This window comes from Acanthochromis polyacanthus, chromosome 15 (genome assembly GCF_021347895.1).
Source record: "Acanthochromis polyacanthus isolate Apoly-LR-REF ecotype Palm Island chromosome 15, KAUST_Apoly_ChrSc, whole genome shotgun sequence".
Taxonomy (NCBI): Eukaryota; Metazoa; Chordata; class Actinopteri; family Pomacentridae; genus Acanthochromis; species Acanthochromis polyacanthus.
The window spans coordinates 6,357,987-6,381,323 of record NC_067127.1 but is presented as its reverse complement, the minus strand read 5'-3'; the positions used below and the strand labels follow the sequence as shown (position 1 = coordinate 6,381,323).

Genomic DNA, 23,337 nt, shown 5'->3' with positions numbered 1-23,337 from the left:
TTTTAACCTTAAAAATATGCTTTTACACTTTGTAACAAGTAGCTTTTTTGCTCAGACGTGGTCCACAAAATGCCAGTTCTATGTACCTTATGTTTGTTGCAATGATGTGATTAATACACACACTGGAACGACTGTGGAGGATTTAATTCACACGTTCACCCCCTACACACACTTGCAAATGAACTGTTCATATAGACTATATGAAATAATCACAGAAACATGCAGCGCATATATTACAGGAATCACACTGTACATGGTAAGTCTGGGTAAATCAGCAATCTGTGCCTCTCTTATGATGAAAACCATGGTCAGTGTCACATCATTTTAATGGATCTTTATTGACCATCCATCCATATATATATATATAATTTATTCTTCCCATGTATAACGACATAACCTGGAGTAATATTAAATATTAGCTTTAGTAGTGGTAATCAAAGCTGCGTTACCAGGTGGATCCTGCTGTTTGAAATATGCACTGCTTTGGCACCTTGTAGATAATGTTACGTTATTCAATATATCATGGTTACAGGAATGCTGCAAGAGCATTAAAAGTGCATAGAAAACAACTTAAATCTGAATAGAGTATCATTGTACAGCATGGCTCCTCTGCTCCCTCTCATGGTACACATCTGTATTGTTTCCACCCAAAGATGATAATGGGGTCAATTTAATGAGTGTATCTTATTCAGTTCAGCAACATTTGAACCCAAAAATTATGGTTTACATTACTTTAGCGAGAAGAATACTGGCATTCAGTGTTAATATTAACCTCTATCAGCCAGAATTTTTAAAATTACACTTACCATCCACTCTGCTGAGGTTTCCATGAATAAACAGTGAGATCCTACTGGTTGCAGTTACTGTGTTACATTTCTTAAACCGTGTGTTAACTTGTGTCTCATCAGTGGATGAAAAGGTGATGGAAGGCAAAATTCTCATGACAACATCTGCAATTTTAAAAGGAATTATAGAATTATTATTGCAGATCATTTTCTTGAACAACGGGTGCATATAAAAAAGACTTTTCAGCAGACTTTATTATTTTAAAACCCGATATGCTCTTACCTGATGTCACTTTCCATGTCATTCTTCAAAAACATGCAATTTCTGGACTAGTTTGACTGCAGACTTTGACAAATGAAAAACTGTTGAATATTTTAAATACCTCCTCCAGGGTAAAATCAATTTTTAAAAACTTGTTAACATGTCCAGATGGTGTTTTTCTATGCTGGAGGATATATCATGAGCAAATAAGCAGTGACTGAGCATTTTCACCTTGAAATTGTTGTGTGCTAATGACAGTCTCAAAACACAGAATGAGACTTCTGGGATATTTTACATAACAAGCCTGAGGAACCAATCCAGTCAGCTCAGCTTTAACATATCTGGTTGAACATGTTTGGCTGAATTACTCCAATAATACAACTTGCCATTGAGTGGTGTAGAGTGTTTGAACAAAGTCATAAGACCTCAGGCAAGAGGGGAGTTACACTAATTTTCACTGAAAAAAACACATCTAAATATGCATCTTTGATACACAGAGGATGAGCATCCAAGATAGGGACCAGTTGTCAATGGAGAGTGTCCAAAATCGGTATCATTATGGATCTATGTGGACTTGTTTATCACTGCAAACCATGATGGTGTTATCTGTTTCCCATCTGCTATTATTAACAGTGATAATTCTATGTTTTGGTACAAAGCTACTTTATTAACAGGCAACATTGTGTTTGTAGGTTCTGGCTAGCGGTGCAGGAACTAAAGAAGCGTCCAATCAGAGAAGTTCCAACTCGAGTTCAGGAAATCTGGCAGGAGTTTCTGGCCCCTGGAGCGCCCAGTGCCATCAACGTGGACTCCAAGAGCTACGACAAAACCACCCAGAATGTTAAAGATCCCGGACGCTACGCCTTTGAGGATGCACAGGTAGGTGACTATTCAAAAGGAAATTATACATTCAATCATATCCACAGGCCATTTCTGTTGAACAGTTCAACACTACAGGTAAGAATAACTCAGTTTTCCACTGAAATACTGCTGCTGGTCTTAACGCTGCATCCACGTTAACATATTCACTCATGGCAGTTCATGAATCACATCTTTGTCTCGGGAGCAGTGAGATATTGCATTTCCTCATTTCTATTCAGCACAGTGTCTCACCTGTGTCTGAAATTTTTATACAATATTCTGACATTGTGTGCTTCTGCAACAGGAACACATCTACAAGTTGATGAAGAGTGATTCTTACAGCCGATTCATCCGTTCCAGTGCCTACCAGGAATTATTACAGGCCAAGAAGAAGGTAAAAAAAACAAAACAACACAAAGCCTAAAAGAAAATATAAAAATGACAAATGTCCTCATTTGAAAAGAAGAAAAGATGTAGAAGATGCTTAATGCTGTTGCACAGAAGCTAGTCTGTGCTGATTTTTTCTTTTTTTTACAGTGGTTTTGAAACTACAAGCAACACATTGAAATTACATATAGTCATTTGGGATCAGATCAAAGTCATTCTAATCCAGGTTTACATACATGCGGTTCACAAAACTGTACTGCATCTGAAATTAGTATTAAAAGCATAATACAGCAATGTAAGTGGTAGAGTTTCCTAGAAGTGCAAACCAGGTAAAACAAACAAATCTGCATCTCAGCGACAGCAATCAGTTGCAGAAAGTGTTAAGACGACGCATAAATGAGTCTGTTTCAGGTTTGGTTGATGGAGTAGCTGATCAGGACTCCTGTCGCGCTTGTAGAAACTATTACGAATAGCAGAAATAACAAGGGCTGTCAAAACATGACGAATAATTCAGAATTACATAGGTGTTTTTATGCACTTAAAACCTCTTCTGTCTAAGCCTCCTATACTCACCTGTCATTCTGACTAAGAAGATTTTAATATTGTATCTAGATTGTGTTTTTTAAAGTAAGAAACTGTTAAATCCGCATCATTTTCTGGGGTGTGTTATGTTTGTTTGTCTTTGTGATGAAATAAGATGCAGAAAGCTGTAAACTGGAAGTGTGTTGATAAAGGGTTTTATAGTTTTATAATCTAAGTAGTCTAAACTGAAAGCAACACTTGCTGCATTTCTAATCATCTGCACGGACATTTTTCTTCATTAATGTTTCCTTTTTTCATCCCCACAGAAAAGTAAGAACTTGTTCTGAAGACTCTCGCTCCCAGGTAATGTCCAATATGAAATCATGCCTACGAAACCTTTTCATCTGGTAGCTTTCAATGATACTTCTATTTTAATATCCACTCTTTTTAGCATTAAATATGTATGCATACTATAAGTAATGCTACGTTAGATTTTAACAGTGCATGCATCAGAACATGCACAGTTCTAGCAACATATCTGCAGCCTTTCATGTTATTATTAAAGCAGAAAATAATTACATTTATTCTCCCCATCTCCCAGTCAAATATTTACCTTCTTCTCCTTTCCACCTGTCTCTTCTGCCCTCCTTTCTCTTCCTCCAGCGCAGGGGAAACTACTGGCATCCAAGAGATTGACCAGTCTTGTGCCATCATGCTAAATCAATGCCATCTCTCTCTCTGGGACATGGAGGAGGGGGAGACCATTTCATCTCTTCATCATCATTGTCTGTCATCTGCTCTTGGCTCGGCCGGATGATGAGCCAAGCCGTCTGTTCGTCTGTTGTCCACAGGATGTTGCATGTCCATGGAGAGGATGCTCCTTCTTCTCTCTCCTCTTTCAGTACCTGATATATTTCCAGTATTCTCAGAAAAGGAGGCACTGCTGGACTTGTGAGGACACTGACAGACTGTCGAGATGAAAAATTGTCATTGAAGTAAAGTCGAATCCAGTTCTCGCTCCAGTTCTTTCCATCGTAACAGCTGGACCGGAGCCCCCTCTCTCACTTCCAGCTGCAACAAATGATGTCAGAGAGAAAAAAAGAAGAAAAAAAAAACACGTAGAAAAAAATATAAAATGACAGCTTAAACTGATAAACCTAACCAATGTCATCGCTTTACATGATCTGAGGTCACAGATACTTTGTCACGCTACGGGAAGTGTTGTGCAGAATGAATATACAATATACAGTATATATACATATATATATTATGATTATGATTATTTATTGTGCATTTACTTTGCTTTGCATTATTTTATTGCACTACAATAATTAGCACATATGGTTTTCATTGCACCTGTAAAGTCACATTCAAATTAACAGAAATGCTGTCTCCTGTCTTACGCAGAACATAATTCTTTGTTATTCTCTCCTGCATTTATTTTTATACCATATTTAAAGACACTTTTACTTACTTGTATTATTAAAGTTGGCCCTTTATCTGTTACTAATGCCTGGGCTTGGATTTCTTTTAAAAACTTTGACTATGATAGCAAGAAATGTAGCATCCGATCCACAAGAATCTGAGAATTATGCTTAAATCATGCACTTTTGCTTTCTTCCACTAGAGGGCGATATATTATTTACTACAGATTACTGTCAACAACCAGCAACTGCTCAGTACACATCAGCAAAACGCATCACTGTAGTCCACAGACAAATGAAGTTTTGTCATGCAAAAGTGTCATCATCCTCCGGTCTGCTGAAGGGGTTTTTGTTCAGACTTTACCCGTCTGAGGTTTTGCAGGGTCTGTTGATGTTTCAACTCTTTGATGACAGGGTGACAGTCAGCGTTTTTCTGTCTCCGTGCCCAGTGGTCAGCTTAGCAAGAGCCGCAAAAGAGACAAACATCATTGTCTCAGTCGCATCAAGGAATGTGAACTGCGGCAGTTTTCAAAGTGCGCTGTGAGTGCATCTGGGTACATGTATATGATGATTTATGCACTGGAGGTTACGGGTTTTTCATGTGGTGTGGCTTCAGTGCCAATAAGAGAGGAAAAGTTGGGGAATTTGAAGGAGATCATGGTTTCTTCCCCATCTCAAACTTTATTGTCCACGGTGGCAAAATCTCATCCACTTCCTAAAAATGTGAACATGTCAAACACACAAAGAGAGGAAGAGAACTCACAAATTAGATAAAAGAAAAGGAATGTCATTCTGCTAGGTATGATATACCACAGATGGGTGGGTTTTCTATTCTTAAAAAAAGAGATAAAAAGATACCAACAGGCACAGATACAGGAAGAGACCACATTAAATGAAAGAAGTAGAGCTCAGTTTGATTCACACAATGACCAGGGCCAATAGGAAAAACCCTCCCAGTCTTGAGGAGGGAAGGGGGTGGTGGGGATTCTAACTAAGGCAGGCTTTACAGTGACTCAAACACTCTCAAAGACAGACTGCAGACAGTCTCCACAGCACTAAGATATGGGCTTACTGTGACTGAACTCGGGGGCTTCTCTCTTAAACCTCACACCAAGAAGAGACTTAAAAAGAGAAAATTAGACTCGGGGTGAAAGCAAGAAGACACGCAGCTCGTCTAGGAGGATGGAAAACTGAGCGTGTCCAACACTTTTGAGTCTTCAGCAGGGGGAAGAAAGAGGAGCAAGGACAAGCCTGAGGATACTACAGATTATGTTGCCATGGAAACCAAAACCTGGAAGCGGACGCAAGGACCACTGAAGGTGGACAATCTCCCTTGACTGCATCCTCAACACATTACTGCCCCGCTGTGCTGAGAGGTACTTGAACCATACTTTAATGCTTGGCTGTGATAACACTTATTTACTTATCTACAGGTGAACACTGTGTTTAAGGATTAAAGAGGTATTCCAAAAGATTTACACGCTGAAAGAACTTTCAAGGGATGATTTTGAATGTCAGCTACCATAACTACGAGCATGCATTAACTTTAAATAAGTTTTTGATCCAAGCTGATACACATGGGCTTATACATTACCCCACATTATTGGCTCAATTTTCATTTTAAATAACAGAAACTCAAAACATAATGCTATATGTTTTAAAGATAGAGAGTTCTACCGCTTATAAGAGTAAATAGTGGTTATATATCTGAAAGTACCATGTAACAATTTTAATTTATTAAGAAAAATGGAGCTCACAGAGTGCAGGATCGACATATCCCACATGAGTGTGAGACTGAGTGACTCAATGAGTTTCTGAGTGACTAAACACAGAACCATGTAATTGGAACAGCCGTACTTGTACAGCTATTTAGTACTCCTGTTGGCAGTGGTGGTTTGATTCCCACTGGGGCCACCCATTGTAAGAATATCCACCTTCAAGGCATTGTAAGGTGTCCTGGATAAAAGTGTCTCCTAAATTACTATAATTAGTGGCTGGAGGTTCCAGGTAATTAGTGTTGTGAGTGAGAGAATTAGGGAGTGATGACAATATGTTGTACCAAGCCTCTCAGTGAGATTAAAAGTCAGTTTAGCTCTTCCACTGAAAGAATGAGACTTAATGATGGTAATAGTGAACTTGTATTCTGTGTATACAAAACAGCCCCTATACATTTTCTCTACCTTAACTTGCACAGGTGTATATTCGTGCGTGTCGTGAGTAGTCATGCGTGCGCTTAACGGGTATCCGAGCTGGTGTGTGAACATATGTGTGCATGTGCGTGTGATCCAGCAGTATGCGTGTGGTGAATGGTGGGGAGTTTGCCTTCTGATCCTGCTTACAGCTCCGGTGACTGCACCACCTTGTACAATCTGCTCTGATGTCAAAGAGGATTTAGCACATAGACACAATGTGGTTTCTTAAGCAATAGAAAACACTTCATTGTAAGCCTCTACAGATAGTAAAACACTGTTATTAGCGTTGTGAAATTAGCATTTTGAAGAAAAGTGGATTAATATGGCAGAGTAACAGTGCATTTTGACCCATTGTGGCAGCTATTTATGTTGGAATCAAAGCAAACAAACCAGGAAAATATGGCTTAAAAGAATTATTTAAACCCAGTATGCAGCCAAACATTGTCCAAAGGCATGCTATTTTAAATGCTAATGGAGATCCTGATGCTTCGAAAGATATAAATATATAACGTGATGCTCGAGACATTAAAATTATGTTGATTTATTGAATTGCCAAAGTCATAAAAATTCATGGAATCTTGGGCTTGAAAGATGTGAACCAGTGTGAAATGAGGCCACGTTAGCGACCTTAAAGCTACTCGACAGGAAACGACATCCAGTGGAAGGTGGTGTTAATTGCTGCTGCTAAATCATGTCATCCTGATCTGCAATGAGAACGCCAGCATCATCATAGCATCTCTAATTGCCCCTTCATCCTCCACTAAAGCACTTTATGTCGCCGAGCCTAAGGAGTTGCCTCGCATTCTTGCCAGTACTTAACTTGGAGAGCATTATATCTGGGCTGCTAGTCATTATCAAGATGGATTGTGGTGACAAATGGCTGCCCAAAGTGCCTAAAGCAGCCTCCTGGCGATGTTGGCATTAGACACATTTACACAGCAAAAGCCCCCGAAAGGACCCCTCCCCTCCCGCCTCCCCCCCCCCCCCAACTGTTAATGAGCCAACAGCCAAGCGCAGTTTGGGAAAATACAATCCGCAAATGCAGATAATGACATGGTTCCTCTTTGTGTAATTGGCTCCAAGTGAAAACATTTCATTTGCCTCTCTTTCCCTCTTTATATCCTGTGTATATGTGTGTGTGATTACGTGCACGTGTGGTCAGGCGTGTGTGTGCGTACGCGTCTGCTTGTGTGTGATTGAGGTTCGAGCTGCACGGTGAATTAAATGCAGTTCTACTGTAATTAACTGCACTTACCAGTCTCCGTATGAGACTTTCTGACGCACCAATAATTGAGGCATCAGGTTTTGTTTGTTTTAACCTGCCTTTGAAGACATGCTGGGAAGATGTCTCACGTGGTTTAGTGGAAGTACATCTGTGTGCACAAATTTGAAAGCCTTGAACTGATTCTCGGGTCCTTTTTTCAATTATTAAACAACTGAATATGTGAAATACTAAAATATTTAGCAGCTATGCCGGAAAGTTTCATGACCAATTGTGTTTTTTACTTATTGAGATTTGAAGAAAAAAAAAAGACCTGTTGTTATCCAGACAGAAAACACTACCATGGTATTATCATGCCATTCTGAAAAACAAAACATAAGTTCCCACTGATGATAATAGTTGTTTTCAAAAAAGGCTTGTGTCTACCTCAGCAGTGTTTCTGGTATTTGTTTCTGGCATTTGTAATTTCATTAGAGGTTTGAATTTTGGAACCAAGGTCTGCCACAGTTCAGTGAAGCATATCCAAAGTATTTGTGGTTCTAGTTAAACATAAAGCAGTGTTTGTGGACAATATTAGTGTTTAGCAGACAGAAAGGTCTGCTTCAGTTCTGTCTCTGCATTAACACACAAAAACCACAGTCTCCTTCCGTCTCCAGGACCATGTGTGATGACTGGTGCTGAGGAGGGACGGACAGAGTGATAGAGAGAGAGACGGACAGGAGAAAGAAATAGAGTGTGGAGTTATATACACATGTGGGAGGAGGGCCTATACTCTCTATGAAGACCGAGTGATGTTGGTTTTGTTTCCCAGTAGGTCATGTGTCCCACCATCCCTTCAAGCTACTTTTCTATCTCCCATCCCCAACCACCAAACACCCATCCATCCACTTCATCGCTCCCCACAAAGTCCCTGAATCCCTACCCCAAAACCGCAATTTGTCTTGCCGCAGAGATTGATGAGTATAGCTTGGCAGGGCTGGCACTATCATACTTAGGGCTGAGTTTTGGGGGTGGAGAGGAAGCACGGTGTCTGACAGTATAGACCATCCGTCATGCCCTATGTACACAGTCAGTCAGGTCATCCCTCCTGAGTCCCTGGGGTGATCTGGACTGTAGCTCACCGGTGTCACAGGGCGCCTCTTTGAAAGACTGATAGCAGGAGAAATGGGAAACAGTGGAAAAGTGCACGCAAACAGAAGCACAGCCTGTTGCTCTGAGCAGGGGGTTCATGCACTTGAATTTACAGTCAGTAGAAATAAAGCGGCACAGCTAAAGACAAATGAGGCTGTGCTGTACATGGAAGGTAGATCATTGGAAGATGGAGTGGGGTCATGACTCCCTGATGCAGTAGGTGGTGGAGGGACCCAGTGGGAGTCTTTAGTTTAGTTTTTCTAACCTTGCGATAGGTGTGCGTGGGTGTGTACGCTGGCTTGTGTGTATGCAAAAACGTGTGCCTACAGCAGAAACACAGGTCTGATGCTCAGTTTGTGTCTCAACAGACAACTGAGCAGCTAGAGCTAGCAAAAATACTAATACTGTTTCTGTGCTATTCCTAAAGACAACTGATTTTAAAATGTATGTCTTCTCAGCACCATTACATGTTACATCAGCAGTATGCTTGATCAGATTTCTTGGCACAGGTTTGATGTCATGATAAAGAAAACTATAAAGCGAACCAAAAAAAAAAAAATTCAGATTTGCATTAAAAAATATAATGCGTCATCAGCATCTATGTAGCTTCAACATTTGGCTCAATGTTCTATAGAAAGAATGGTTAGAATTCATACCACATCTCTGCTGGATGGACAAACAGCTGCTGTCTAGCTTATTGCAAGTGCTGCTGGGAGGGTGAAATGCAGACTTCAGTGCTCGTGCATCTTGGACAGAGTTGCCATGACCTCAGGGTCAAGGGCAGTGAAAAAAAAGACGAAAAACAAAGTGGATTACGATAAAGTAATTTGTTCCATGTCAGAGTGAGTTGAAGGCCCAGGAAAGGAAGAAAAGGGAACATACAAATTTGCACAGCAAAGAAGAGTCTGCGAATAGTAGCGGCCAATGGCCTTGAGGCAGTTTGGTTCTCTGTCAGAATTTCTGACTTGATGTCATGCAACGCTTGTCAAAAGCAACATCTGCTGAAAAGATGCTTGAGTGATGGTCAAAAATGTGCTGGCGCAAACACTGACAGCATGCATACGGGTGGATGCTCCATCCTGGATCCTGGAGCAATCATTTCTCCAGATCGTTCTCTCTTTCTGCTGCTAGCATGACACAGAAGACACTGTAGTGATTTTTGGACACTATGGGTCACTCTCAGTTCAGTTTCTTCAATAGTATATCACCAAAGAGTAGAAGAGTGGACTTTCAACTGTACAGTTCCCCAACTCTTCCCCTAATAACATGCAGATGGGCCCCTCTAATGCCTGTTTACATATCTGCGGCATAGTTCATGACTAAAGTAAGCAAAGCCCTAATTATTTTACCCAGCGACGGGACCAATAAAATCAACTTCCCCTTCTCGTTATGGGTGTTTAAGAGTATCCTTTGATGGCAGGGCTTTGTTTATTTTTGGAAGAGTTGCGTAGCCGAGAGGAAAGCAAATAGAAGTAATGACACAGAGATGCTGACAAATGGGGGCCCAAGTGATGGATTCATTTCCTCAATGATGCCTGGAGGGCTCGACTACGAAGGTGGTTAAACATGAATGCACATCCACACAATTGCAAACATGATTGGCAATATCAATGCAGCAAGTTAGCAAATGTATGAATGTCATGCATCATCTAATACCGAATGAATTAATGTTACACTGGCGTCTTTGTTCATTTTAAGATTCTGGTCATGCTACAGTAGAATGCATAGTAATGCCTCTCTCTTTTTACAGAATGATGTGGAGAATAACTATCCCTGTCATACTGGCTGGGGTGCTCTGTATCACTGCAGAGACCAAGAAGCACCGTCCCCAGGGATCCATTCCATCCCCGTACAAGACCAAAGGGAACCTGTCTGCAGAACGTCACCACCGGCTACTGCAGCAGAAACCGGAGGTGCTGTCCTCCAGCCGGGAGGCCTTGGTGGTCACAGAGCGCCGTTACCTCCGCAGAGACTGGTGCAAGACCCAACCCCTTCGTCAGACAATCAGTGAGGAGGGCTGTCGCAGCCGCACTGTGGTCAACCGTTTTTGCTACGGCCAGTGCAACTCCTTCTACATCCCACGCCATATGGGCCCCAGTCACGGACAGAGTCGAGGCCACGGCTCAGGCTCCGGAAGAAAGAACCACAACAAAGTTCAGGAGCCATTTCAGTCCTGCTCCTTTTGCAGGCCACATCGCATCACGCAGCTCACAGTGCAGCTAGACTGCCCAGACCTGCAGCCCCCTTTCAGACACCGTAAAGTGCAGAGGGTCAAACAGTGTCGCTGCATGTCAGTGGATGTGAGCAGTCATGGGAAACTGTGAAGGAGGACCTAAAGGTCTTTTCAATTCTGAATTACATATATGTGCTGTCAAAGACAGAAATCCAGCAACTCTGCCAAACAAGGACTGGCTTTACGTGGGACTATTGTGCATTTTGCTGTACATATGACTTTTCCTATAATAAAGTGACATGGACCTGCTATTAAACAAATGCTGAAAAAGACTGATTCCAGTGGCTGTACAAGAGACACTGATGACAAAGCTGCTTGGGCTCAATAATGAACAAGCTTGCATCCCTTATTTCAGAAAGTTAATATCTACTCAAAAAATTGCAAAGAGTGCCTCTTTAAAAACAACAGAATCTCTTGGACACTGAGGAAGACTGTGCTGATAATGGAGTGTCCTACTGTAGAAAAAATGTTTCTGTAACATGAGATGATGTTTTTCTGCAGGTGGATCTGTAATTACACAGTGTGCCAGTATGTTTGTGGGTCGTTTTATAAGTATTGTAATTGTTGTCTTGTACCTTCTACATAAATTCTTGGTTGTTGTAGGATGTTGATGCATGAAGCAAGTTCGCAACACAGGAACGACCACAGTGGCATCCATCTGCTCGGACACAAACCCGCATACTGTACATTTGCCACAAATCAACTAGTCACTAGGGGAAAAAAAAACAAAACAACATACTGCAGCATGTGTAATGGAGGTGCAATGCAATGTATACAGTATATATATATATATTATGTATGTGTGTAAGTATGTATGTTAAAAGTATATTAAATCTATTTCATACAAAACAAAAGTGGTGTCTAGAGTACATGTAGTTCTGTACTGCTTACAACTGCACAAGTGATAAACAAACTGATCAGCAATGGCAAAAGTTCTATTAAAAATTAAGGTCATTTCTTTTATTCAATAAATATATTTTTTCATGGGTATTCAGTCAAAATATACTGCTGGTATTGCACATGAAAAATCACATCACATGATCTTATTGCTCCTTTAGGATACTGGAGTTTATATTCTAACTGCACAGGATTGCAGGAATTTATCAGGTCACAACATTTAGGAATACGTGGACGTTTGGGATGAAAAAGATTAAAACACAGTGGAAGAGGTGCCGTGTGTAAAACATTTGTACAATTATCAAATAGGTTCCAAACCACATTTGATGAAATTAAGAAACTAAATCTGTTATTTTATTTCAACAGATTAAGTGTCTTAATTGCAGATGATATGTCTCAAAAATCAGCTCTGTTCTACTCATTTAACCCTTCCACTGTACAATAAGGCACTTACTGTCTGGCAGGAGATCCACATAGAAATACTGTGAAAAATCTGTGCTTTTTGCCATTAAGGTAGATGTAAAGAAAAACATGTTCATGCCTTCTGAAAAAAACTAGGCTCGGGAATTGCACTGAAAATGAGAACAGGCTACATATATAGATGATAAAATAGGGAAAGTCTTGGCTATAGTGCTACAAAAGTCCAGCAAGCATTTTCCGGAAAACATCTAATCTACATTTAATCATCTCAGCTTAAGGATGTCTTCTGGTAGCAATATTTCATTTAATTATGCAAGCGCTATCAAGGGGTGGCTGAGGATGAAATGGCTCATTCCACTTTTAAACAATATAATATCCACTGTGAACCGACTCATAATCAACAACAGCTCCAAACCAATTGAAAACAAATACTGGACTCGAATAAACGTTAAAAATGACGGATGAGCCACGTCAGATTGTACAAACAGCACTTGTGCAACAGGCTTGGTGATGATAATTTTCCGTTCTGTGCTTCAGATCTTCTTACCCAGCTTTGCTTTCTGTGGGATAGAAGAAAATAAAAAAGCAGGTCTGAGTTATTTACAGCTTGCAGCCCTGGCACTCATCCTAATATGTTACTGTAAGAGCCGGGAGTGTTGTTTCTTAACACTCTGACAAGCAATTGTAAGCAAAAGAATCTGTTAAGCTGCGGAGACAATTTGCATCATGGCAGGAAAGAGGAGGCCAGGTACTGCCAGAGCTACATCAAATAAAAAACAGATGAGGCCAAACGGTAACAGACAGAAAAAGTGAAAAGACATACTATTCCAGTTGCATGTTTGGGTGTCACATTATAGGAAGGCTTCTGCCTGGCCTGTTTAAAGGACTCTTCAGCCATTTTCACCCTGAAATATAAAGGGGGGAAAAAAAAGCAGCAATGACCATTCATCCTATAGAGACCTCAGGAGCAAATAGTTTGACGGAGTCATGAAATTCAACATAAAAAACAAAAAGACATGGTGCAAAAATTCAGGCTTGGACCGTGCAGGCTATGGCTGTGCGGTATTTGAACACAATGATTTTTGGTTTGTCAAAGGGCCAGTCCTCCTACTCTGAAATGATTCACTCTAGTTTATTACTGCAGAGAGAGGGCCAGCAGTGTCACTACACATTTGTGTTAAAGACGACGAATGATCAGCATGTTGGCAAATTTATACCAACAGAATTACACCTTGTATCTGCTTGCTGCAAGAGCATGTTTGCATGTCAACACAACACAGGTGGGGATTAATATCTATTGTTTAACTGGAGTTTAATGGGAAAACCAGCAGAGAAAGAATGAGAATGATTGCATAATATGGTACAGGGGGACGGGGCTCTCCAATTAGTTTTTATTCTTTCCTACTGAACAAGCAAACAGTATGACATCTTTCTTCTCTTACAAATACGTTATCACAATTACAATCTTCATTGGAAATAACGGACCAATTTGCTTTTTGTTGACATACACAACAATATCTTTATATTCATCAAACCACTGGAAGCTAACTGGATGCTGCATGTGTTCTTTTCATTACTGGGGTGAGGACAAAGATTTGGGTCATTTACCCTGTTTTCCCTTCATGAATTTGAATGAATCCGATAGGATCTTCGGTGAACACGAGATGCACTGCAAGTTATTAATGATTCGGAAACTCAAGCTCGGGGAAAATTCAAAATGTAGGAACATTGTTGCATCTGTAATGACATTTTAAGGGTCAGAAAGTGATTTCCCAAAGAGAGAGAGTGAGAGAGAAATGAAGAAAAAGACTAATATCTCAGCAAGATTTGATTCTTGGTGGAGTTTCAAGTGTCCCATCAGGGGAAGATATCTATATCAAGTGAAATGTCACATTTTGAAACAGGAAGCTTATCTTCCCGTTCCTATTCTCACCGTTCCTGTAACATCAGCTTATTCTGCTTCTTCCACTGGTCTTTAAAATCTGTGGAGAACTCGTGCCAAACAGAGAAGAGTGTGCTGGGAGAGACTTCTTTCTCTCCTGCCTTGGGTTTAACCGAGAAGGACACACTCAGCTCCATGAAGCTGAGGACAGAGAACAAAAACATTACTTCAAGACCAAAGTATTACAACATGAGATTACAGAAACCTACGCCGATTGTTGTGAAACCTGGCAGCGCTTTGCAAATGTGCAAAATTCGAAAGTTAAGCTTGGAAAAATATGCTTTTTTTCCCCCAGAGATTTAATAGTAGAGTCACATTAAAAAGCCAAACCAATGATGACTGGGCATTTCAGAGAACACAAAAATGCCACAAAATCGGCACAGTCATTCAGACGGCTTAACTTCCGAAGCTGAAATAAAGCTCTTAAATGTCTCATATGCAGTATTTTGCTTTGTCATTCCTCTCTTTAACATCCAAGTATGTTTGCGTCCACGTGCTATATTGGTGTGCGAGCATGAGTGATGAAATAGTGGAAAAGAAGAGATGTACGACAAAGACAAAGAAAGGCTTCATCTGGCGGCGGGTGACGCATGTGGAAGTGTTAAATGTGGCGGGCATTTGCAGTGGATCAATATAGTGGACAGGTTGGGCTCTCTTTGTTTGGAGTGTGCTATAGGAACACATTCCTAGCCAGCAGTAACAGAAGCCTGGAGCCATGGCTGTCTACTCTCGCTCCACTTAGATAAACAACATAGACACTGCATAGGGGGCCTCCCGTCTACCGAAGGCCAGGCATGACGGCCTGCACCTTCCATGTAATTGAAGGAACCGGCACTCATAAATATTGACAAAGCAACGAGATTGTATTTCTTCTCAGCAGTGAGAATATATCACTTCAAACTGTAGTGGATTGCATTATCCTTTTCTTCCAAATTTACAAGTATGATCGCCACTTTGACACTCGAGAAAAGAACAGATGTAAGCGCACGGAATGGAACAGGAGAGGCCACATTCATTTCTTAGGTGAACATGAAAGAAGCTCTTACATCTTCTGAGTATCTGCCAGCTGCTTCTCCTGCGTTTCCAGTTCGGTTTTGGCTGGAAAGGAGAGAGATTTCAAAGAAGAAGGAGAAAAAAAAAAGCATTGCATTAGTAAATAGAGAATTTGAACATTTCCTGCAGATCTTTCATCTATAGTGTGACTTGTGTATACAGGAGGATTCAAGATGTCACCATTACTTAACTCCACAGTCATCTTCAGGGTTAGCGCTGTGCCACGAGATTATTAAGTGTTGGGATGTCTGCTGTTGCACAACTGACAAATGAGTAGTGCAGATCACAGAACAAGTGCTTCTTTGTGCAGAGTTGCTTCAAATGGAGACAGATGACTGTGAGTGTGTGCACGTTTCTGTGTGCGAGAGGTGTGAGAGATGGCGAGAGGGTAAGGAAACCGGGAGTTGGACACAATGGTGCACATTAGGAGATATTTCCAGCAGACCACAACACTTATCTCGATGTGCCATCAGGATCATTGTGACTGTGTTATAAATTATGATATAAGAGAACAGTAGCGAAATGTGACAGCTTTGCTTTTAGAAAATTTTTTTAAAAAAAAATCAGCAGGTTTATCAAATTTCAGATCCACCGCCTGATCCTTGAGCTCATTTTCAGATATAACCGAGCAGCAGTAGAGTCGATCCAGCTGTGTTCTTTTTGCCGGTCTATATCTTCACTGCGCCGCTATATAACTGTCAAAAGGTTAGACAAATTCTCTCCCAGACAGCCTCTCAGTCCCCTCAAGGTCAATAACCTGTAAGCTGCTGCCTTAAACTGTCAAATGATCAGAAATGACCTATGGCTTCCGCATGGCTTTCCAAGACAGACATGACAGTATATGGGACAGAGAATCTTTCCTGGCACAAATCTGCGTTCTGCTCTTATCCAGGGAATATCTGGTTGCTATGTGTAATTGAAGCCAGAGCCACATCTAAGGATCTCAGTGAAACCCGCTCAGAGCAGCACTATGCTTTGCCATTCCGCGGTGCTAAATCACGCTGTGGCCTGCAATCGTGTCTCCCTCTGCTGATTGCTCATCAATATATGATAACAGAGTGATGAGTGATTTAAAAAGGGGCTGGCTAAAAAAGTTCTTTGAAGGAAAATGATTTTAGATGATACGTGAATGATTAATATCCATTTCCCAAACTATCAAATATCAATAAAAAGAGAAACTGTGACACTCATAACCCATTCCAATATGATTATGCTCCTGTCTACTTACTCATAGTGATGATACACTGCTAGACGGGATGACCAACTGCTGAGCAACATTATTTAAAGACATCACTTCTTAGTGTTGCACAAAGCATCACCATGCGGTTAAACATGATGAAAATCAACATGTTTGTTAAATATGTGATCTCACCATAATGTTGTCTACAATAATGTAACCATAGTGTGATGTCCTGAGCAGCAGAACTGCAGTTGGTAGAAAATGTAGTGAGAGTTTGACATCAGTCTTCCTGCTAATCTTTCTATCCATCAGAAACAGATTATCACATGCCCAGTGCTCTCTTGCTAGTCATATTGACTCCATCAAAGGGCGTGCATGCATGAGAATTTGTGAAGCGAGCGGAGAAAATCGAGCTAGACCAAACAGCCGAGCTCCAACAAGTCCGCTCCCACTGTTATTCTGTGGTTAGTTTCATGGTCAGAAAATAAACAAAAGCGGTTTAAACTGTGGAGCCAGAAACAGTTTAACCCCAGGCTTTTTTAGAAATTACAGAAATAACAAAAATAAGACGTTTGGCTGTTGTTCTTTTTTCACCGCTGCAGCGAAAGGAACCCCAAGAATCTCGTCTGGAGCCTTCTGACTCACATGTCCATGTTACAGTGCTTACATTCTGCTCTCAGAGGAAAAACCTCATCATTTGCATCAAAGAGAGAGCTCCCATATTTCTCTCAAACACGGAATGAGAGGAAAAGAGAAGGGGAGAGGTGGAAATGGGAGAGAGAAGCTTTCATCTGCAGACTTCCTTTAAAATGGACAGTGAGCATTACTGAGAGGAACATATGCTATGTATTATGCTCTCATTTGAATACAAAAGTAGTTGGAGAGAGGCCTGTGAGCCGGGTCCTTCGAGAAGATTGGTCACAGTCAACTGGATGTACCCCGGGTCAAAGCTAGTGCTACATAAAGAATGACAATTGGCTTATGTTAAAACAAGCACAAAAAGCAAAGTCGTACACATTTGAAGTGGACCACAATATCCCAATATTGTTGTAGATGTCAGATTGTGGAGATAAAAGCTCAACTGTGTGACATCTGGTGTACATAACAGACAATCACAATCATATTTTCAGGGGATTTTGGCATAATATTTGGGCCAATCAGCCTCAACATTAAAACCACTGACAGATGAAGTGAATGACATTGATCATCTCATTACAATGCAATTATTCTACTGGGAAACCTTGGCTGCTGCCATTAAAATGCATGTTAATCTGAGATGTGCCACCCTATCTAAATAGTTGTTGCAGACTTAACACACCCTCCACGCTTCCCAATGCCTCCCCCAGTGGGACAAGGTGCCCCATGCTACACCTGCAAACTCTATAGATCTCTGCATCAAGCCTGATCCATTGAGGCCCCAACCCATAAGACCCAAAGGATCCACGGCAATGACGTGGCTGATCAATGCATTTAATGTCTCCAGCAGGCTGCAGCTTTCATAACACCAGTGAAGAATCCTAGCATCTACTTTATGAGTCGAGCATGAAACTTTTCAATCACAATTGTGTTTTTAGGTGGAACATCCAGAACAATATTGGATGGACTGCTGTAAAATGTGTTGCAGATATTTATGTCTGCTTCGAGATGGATTGCAATGACTTTGGCAATCAGTTCACTTTTCATCTAAGTTGTAAGAAACATTCTGTTAAAAAAAGTCAAATATATAGCAGCAAAGAAAAAAATATGGTTTAAAAAAAGGCGAAATACAGAAACATTTTCAGTGTTTATGAATAACAGTAAATATCTGTAAAATAATGATATTTTTATTGAATTTAGTAGCATTGTATGGTTGGGGAGAACAAATCATTATTTTTGATGTGGACATTACATTGGACATTATATTCAGCTTTGACCTGTTTCTATTTGCAAGTCAACATGCAGACTGACACTATTTGTACTAGATAATTGTAATTTTATCAAAACAGACTACATCTGTAAACTAGCAGTTAAAAATAATTTACCATTTCCTTAATATACATATTTTTCTTTCAATTAACGCCAGATATCTTTAGAACTAATATTTTTAGCTGACTAAAATACAGTAAAAAAAAAAAAATTAGATATTATTACTAATATCCAATTTTATAGTCAAAAATTTCATTCCTAATGTGCACCAGGTAGTATATGTTCTGCTTGACCATAAAATGGCTATTCTATTCTATTTAAGCATTATAACTGTGAGCAGCCTTGTAGCCTCACTTCAGCATTTAGCTCAAAGTAACTTGTGCCTCTGCAGCCTTAGAGAGTTTCTTGTGTAGCTGTAGATTGTTGTTCAGCAGGGAAAAGAGCGATTTAAAAGGAAGTTTTCATCATTTCTAATCAATTTATCATCATCATCGTTAACAGCCCTCTTAGTAAACACTTCAAAGGAGTAAAGAAATAGTGATAGAAAGATAAGAGATCAAGCAAACAGCGTGATTCTAAGTGTATTGGCATTCCTCTCAATTCTTTAATCTGAAATTCAATTAAAATTTGAAAATTTCAAAGTAGAAATATAAGCAAATGTATGACAAAAATACACTAAGAAAAGAGTGAGAAATATGTGCCAAACAAGTTAGTTTTATTCCAGTTTATATGGTTGTGCTCTTTGCAGTCAATTTAACAGCCTGCATGACAGGTTCATCTTCAGCTATCCTCAATCTGCCTTTGAGAAATAGCAAGATGTTCTCTGCTTTATATGGTAGAGATCAAGACCAGAAAAACAAAGAAACAGCTAGCAAGTGCAGTCATAATCCATCAATACAGATAGGCGAACTTGAAACAATGGCGGTGAGTTATTCATAACATCCTGGAATAAACAGACGTCCCTATGGAAACGACACCGAGTCGACCTTTGTGTGTATGTCAACCAGGAAACAGCATGAAGCAGGTCTGAAATGTATCTGCAGACATAAATAACTTACATCATTCTGACTGATGAGCTACATCGCATACTTTCACACCATGGAGGAATCTCCAGGCTTTACGTGCCAAGAGCATATCAGCACATAATGGCTTTTACAATACGGCGATAAAGGATTTGTCTCTTAAAGTTTTAGCCTCTTGTTAGAACACACAAACCATCACCACTGTCATCAAGTTATATGGGCTGTAGCTGGCTATATTTTATTTTTTCTTATTTCCAAAAAGAATACATTGGTAGCTCCAAAAAGTTAATACATCCCTGCTGAGCATGTTAATCTTTCAAAACCTACACTTTTATTTTATAAGGCCAAAGATTTTTCTTTAAAAATCCGAACACTTGAGAGTTTCACAAACATTTATCAGACAGGAGTAAAAACTACATATAGTGACTATTTTTGGAAGTAGATTTGATGAGTATTTATAGCAGCAGAATCTCCACAAAGCTGTGCCAGCACTGGAAAATCCAATGCTGTGGGCTTTTTTTTATTTCTTTAAACTAATAACAGTGATCTTGGGGAGCCAAGTCCACGAAGCAGCAACGATGCCCCTACAAAATATTGCCAGTAGGGGGATTTATTTAAGTGTAACATGGTTCAAAAACCAAACTTTTTCCACAATTGGAAACACTTTGCAACCATTCACTAAAAGAACTAAGCAGAAATACTTAGGGCATGATGCAAATTTTTGCAAAACTTGGCATTTTGCTTGCAAGTGTGTTGTCATTTTGGGAATGGTAACACACAGATAGCGAAGGAGAATGTTGCAGGAAATATTCAGCCAATGGCAGCTTTTACTTGCACTCTACATAATGAAACTCAAAATACACTAAAGTGTCTGAGATCAGAGTAATGAAGGAACAGGTGTGGCTTACTGTCTCTGACCAACAACGGAAATCTGTTGTACAAAGCAAAAGATATATCAGACTCTGGCTACACAGACCACATAATTCATTGTTGATTTTGGTCTTTTTATGGGATTTGTTGACCATATTTACCCTACAGTGACACAGATCAACATCCTCTCAACCATCTAATTCAAATGTTTTAGAAAACAGACTCACCTTGACTGAGAAATTCGTCCATCTTGTCCTTGAAGGGTTGCAGGCTCTCTTCAGACGACAACTTGCAAACTTTCTCCGTCTCAGCTGAGCACGCTGAAACAACAGGAAAATGCTCATGATATTAGGGGGAAAAAACATTTTCTACAACAACAGTACTCCTATCCAGCATTGTGTTGTAATTACAAACTGTACTATGTACACCGGCCTCACTGGGGTTGCTTTAATAAATCTCTACTGAATTTCTGCTGAATAAGTGTCTGCAAAGACATAATGACCCATAATGACTAATAAGGAACCAGGAAGGCCTGTGCAGTGATCCCCGGAGAAACTTATCGTCACGCTCCATCTGCAGATACACAAGCTCAGCTCAAGGCCTTAGAGGTGGAGAGGCCACGAGACGCTGGAGGGAACTGGAGGTCGGGACTGGGCAAGCGGTAATTCATAAACCATATGGTGGCTCAACCAAAAAGGTGCACAGCAAGCTCTCTCTCCACTCTGTGACTTGCTGATGTCCTTCAGGCCAGCCAAGGCCATTTCTTCGCCGCCTACATATCGGAACCCCCCGCTGGGATCTGTCATCGAAGCCCGTGTCTGTTAGAGCGCTCAGCTGCCTCTGCAAGGTAATGAAGAGGTCTGTAGGTATAGCATGTGATGATGTATTTATGCACAGCCAGCATGTGCCACTGCCACTGGGGTCGAAAGTCCGTTTCCCCGGTGAGCAACTCCATCTTTATGAATTGCAAATAATGAACAGCCTAAAGAATCATTACGGCAGAGGAAAAACAATATTTGGCAACACGGTTGAGGCACCTGATTGGTTTAGCAGCGAAGATACATAAAATATGATAGAGAACAGACCAGGTTTGGGGAATTGTCAATCAGACCGCAAGCACACAAACTCACACGAGTCCACACATATGTTTGCACAAAAATACAAAGTCCTTCTTTACCACCTGTTGGTACTTGGGTCTGTGGAAAGTGTTGAGTGCTGAGTGACTTGAGACAGAGTAATGAAAGCGTGTATTTCCTAACTGCCTCATTCATTAGGACACTTTTCACTCAGCCAATCAGTTTGGCCTGTCAAGCATAATCCAGTTTCCGCTGTTTTTTCCAGCGGCCTTGATATGCAAACACATTAATTCTTGCAGATTTTTCTATGAAACTCTCAAGTTATGATCAGCCTTTGTTTTATAGTCGATGCAACAAATTCTCATGTGACTCATTTTAGTCTCAGACTTTCACTGAAGGACATAATTGCAATTACAGATTAATGAAAATCCTGGTTTCTATTTCAACACTTTGTAAAAATAGCATGAAAAACACACCATTTACCCTTTTTGATGATAAAAGGCTTTCTTTAATGATAACAATATGTTCATGATGTAAAAGTCAGTAGTTATTACATAATCTTCCATGGCTGGTTAGTGTAATCACAGAAGGTTCTGTAATATATTAATCATATGTATCTGTCCAGAATTTGATTGAACTAATGACTAATGAATGAATTACTGTCAAAGAGACAGCTATTAACCAAATCAGTCCATCTATGAATCATATTTAGGACGCCCACAGGCAAAGCAATGACGCACAGAGACATGCAGATATATTCCGAAATTCTCTTCAAAACAGTCTCATCATTGTGTTGGAGTTGCAGAGCAGTGAAGTGACTCAGCGCTCCAGGAGAGACTGTTCCATTTCAGCTGATGAACCTTTGATAGTGTTCATAGGTAGTGAAAGTTCCTTGACCTCGCCCTGTCTATATTTTGATCTCCGTTTCATGAGGACAGTAAAGGCATGCCAGGTCCAACAGGAGTCTGCATCTGACAAGTCACATCTGCTTCTAGTTAGCTCGTCTGTACGACAAACGCATGCTATCTCTCCGTCGATCTGTCTCCACAATTCACACATGACCATAGCTGGTCAGGTTTGGAAAATCATTTTCCATTGTGCAAGTAGATATGTGCACGGATTAATATGCGAGTTACGGGTGCATAAACATTAGTGCAGTGGCATTTTAAACAACATGACACCTACCATAATTTGCTTGGTCGTGAAACAACCAAATTTACAACCAGGTAAGCTTTTTGTAAATATGCAGTTTAAAAGTTATGGAGGGATAATTGTGGAATGCAGGTTGATGGCCGTACCATTGAGGTCTTTCCTCAACTTGCGGAGATCTCTTTGAAAATCGTCAAACTTCATCTGGGAGGCCTGGAAGAGGTCCTGAGGCTCAGGTAGAGGGTAGACACACGTCTCTCTGCCAGCATCCTGATAAAGGACAACATGCATGTATGCAGTGACACAAATCGCGCACTAATGTCAAAGTCAGTCTTCTTCAAATAAGAGAGTGCCTCTGTACTGTACACATCAGGTGAGATTTAAATAAATGTCTTAACAGAGCTACATGTACTTATCAGCAGTCCAAACATCTCAGGAAAGATATGGCTGAAACTACACCAGATAATGAGCACTGAGCTCGGTGCAGAAAGTACATGTCAATTCTCTCCATATGAGTTACTACAAGGCCATTATGAGTGCTACAGCCATGTCATGCAGGTTGATTTTGGCAAGCTGCACTACTGAGTTCATCTCATCTGGAGAACCTAATTATTTACACTAGTGCTCCTTTGGAAGCTGTGCCAATGAACAAACTGCAGGTTTGAATGAAGCCAGACCAAGGCAGAGCAAGAGCGGGAGATGAAGAGTGAAGGACAGAAAGAGAATTATAAGAGGGAGCCAGAGAAAGAGACAGATTTGTTTCTGCTGTAAATGAGGAAAGGGAAAATAAATAATTTGATAAAG

General features: G+C 40.4%; 3 protein-coding genes across 4 annotated transcripts in view; 2 read left to right on the top strand and 1 right to left on the bottom strand.

Annotated features, from left to right (window-relative positions):
* The window catches only part of rgs7a (regulator of G protein signaling 7a), a 56,130-nt gene extending 51,807 nt beyond the window's left edge, over positions 1-4,323 (top strand). Inside the window, 4 exon segments of the mRNA XM_051960077.1 lie at positions 1,734-1,926; positions 2,213-2,302; positions 3,144-3,180; positions 3,481-4,323. Of these exon segments, the coding sequence (XP_051816037.1) occupies positions 1,734-1,926; positions 2,213-2,302; positions 3,144-3,164 (304 nt within the window). The 3' untranslated portion in view covers positions 3,165-3,180; positions 3,481-4,323.
* A 456-nt stretch (positions 4,324-4,779) lies between these two features.
* Positions 4,780-11,873, top strand: grem2a (gremlin 2, DAN family BMP antagonist a). The gene is made up of 2 exons (XM_022198368.2): positions 4,780-5,617; positions 10,537-11,873. Exon 2 carries the CDS (start codon positions 10,538-10,540, stop codon positions 11,108-11,110), a length of 573 nt encoding a protein of 190 aa, XP_022054060.1. The 5' UTR covers positions 4,780-5,617; position 10,537; the 3' UTR covers positions 11,111-11,873.
* A 79-nt stretch (positions 11,874-11,952) lies between these two features.
* The window catches only part of fmn2a (formin 2a), a 38,734-nt gene continuing 27,349 nt past the window's right edge, over positions 11,953-23,337 (bottom strand). The window contains exons 12-17 of one of the 2 annotated variants that reach the window (XM_022198363.2): positions 22,683-22,803; positions 20,536-20,628; positions 15,325-15,376; positions 14,270-14,419; positions 13,160-13,241; positions 11,953-12,896 (exon numbers count right to left, since the gene is read on the bottom strand). In XM_022198363.2, coding sequence (XP_022054055.2) covers positions 12,870-12,896; positions 13,160-13,241; positions 14,270-14,419; positions 15,325-15,376; positions 20,536-20,628; positions 22,683-22,803 — 525 coding nt within the window. In that variant the 3' untranslated portion in view covers positions 11,953-12,869. The other variant, XM_051960062.1, reaches the window with a different exon arrangement.

Excerpts from the sequence above, each read along its gene's own strand:
- grem2a (XM_022198368.2), top strand. The coding sequence starts at position 10,538 with ATGATGTGGAGAATAACTATCCCTGTCATACTGGCTGGGGTGCTCTGT.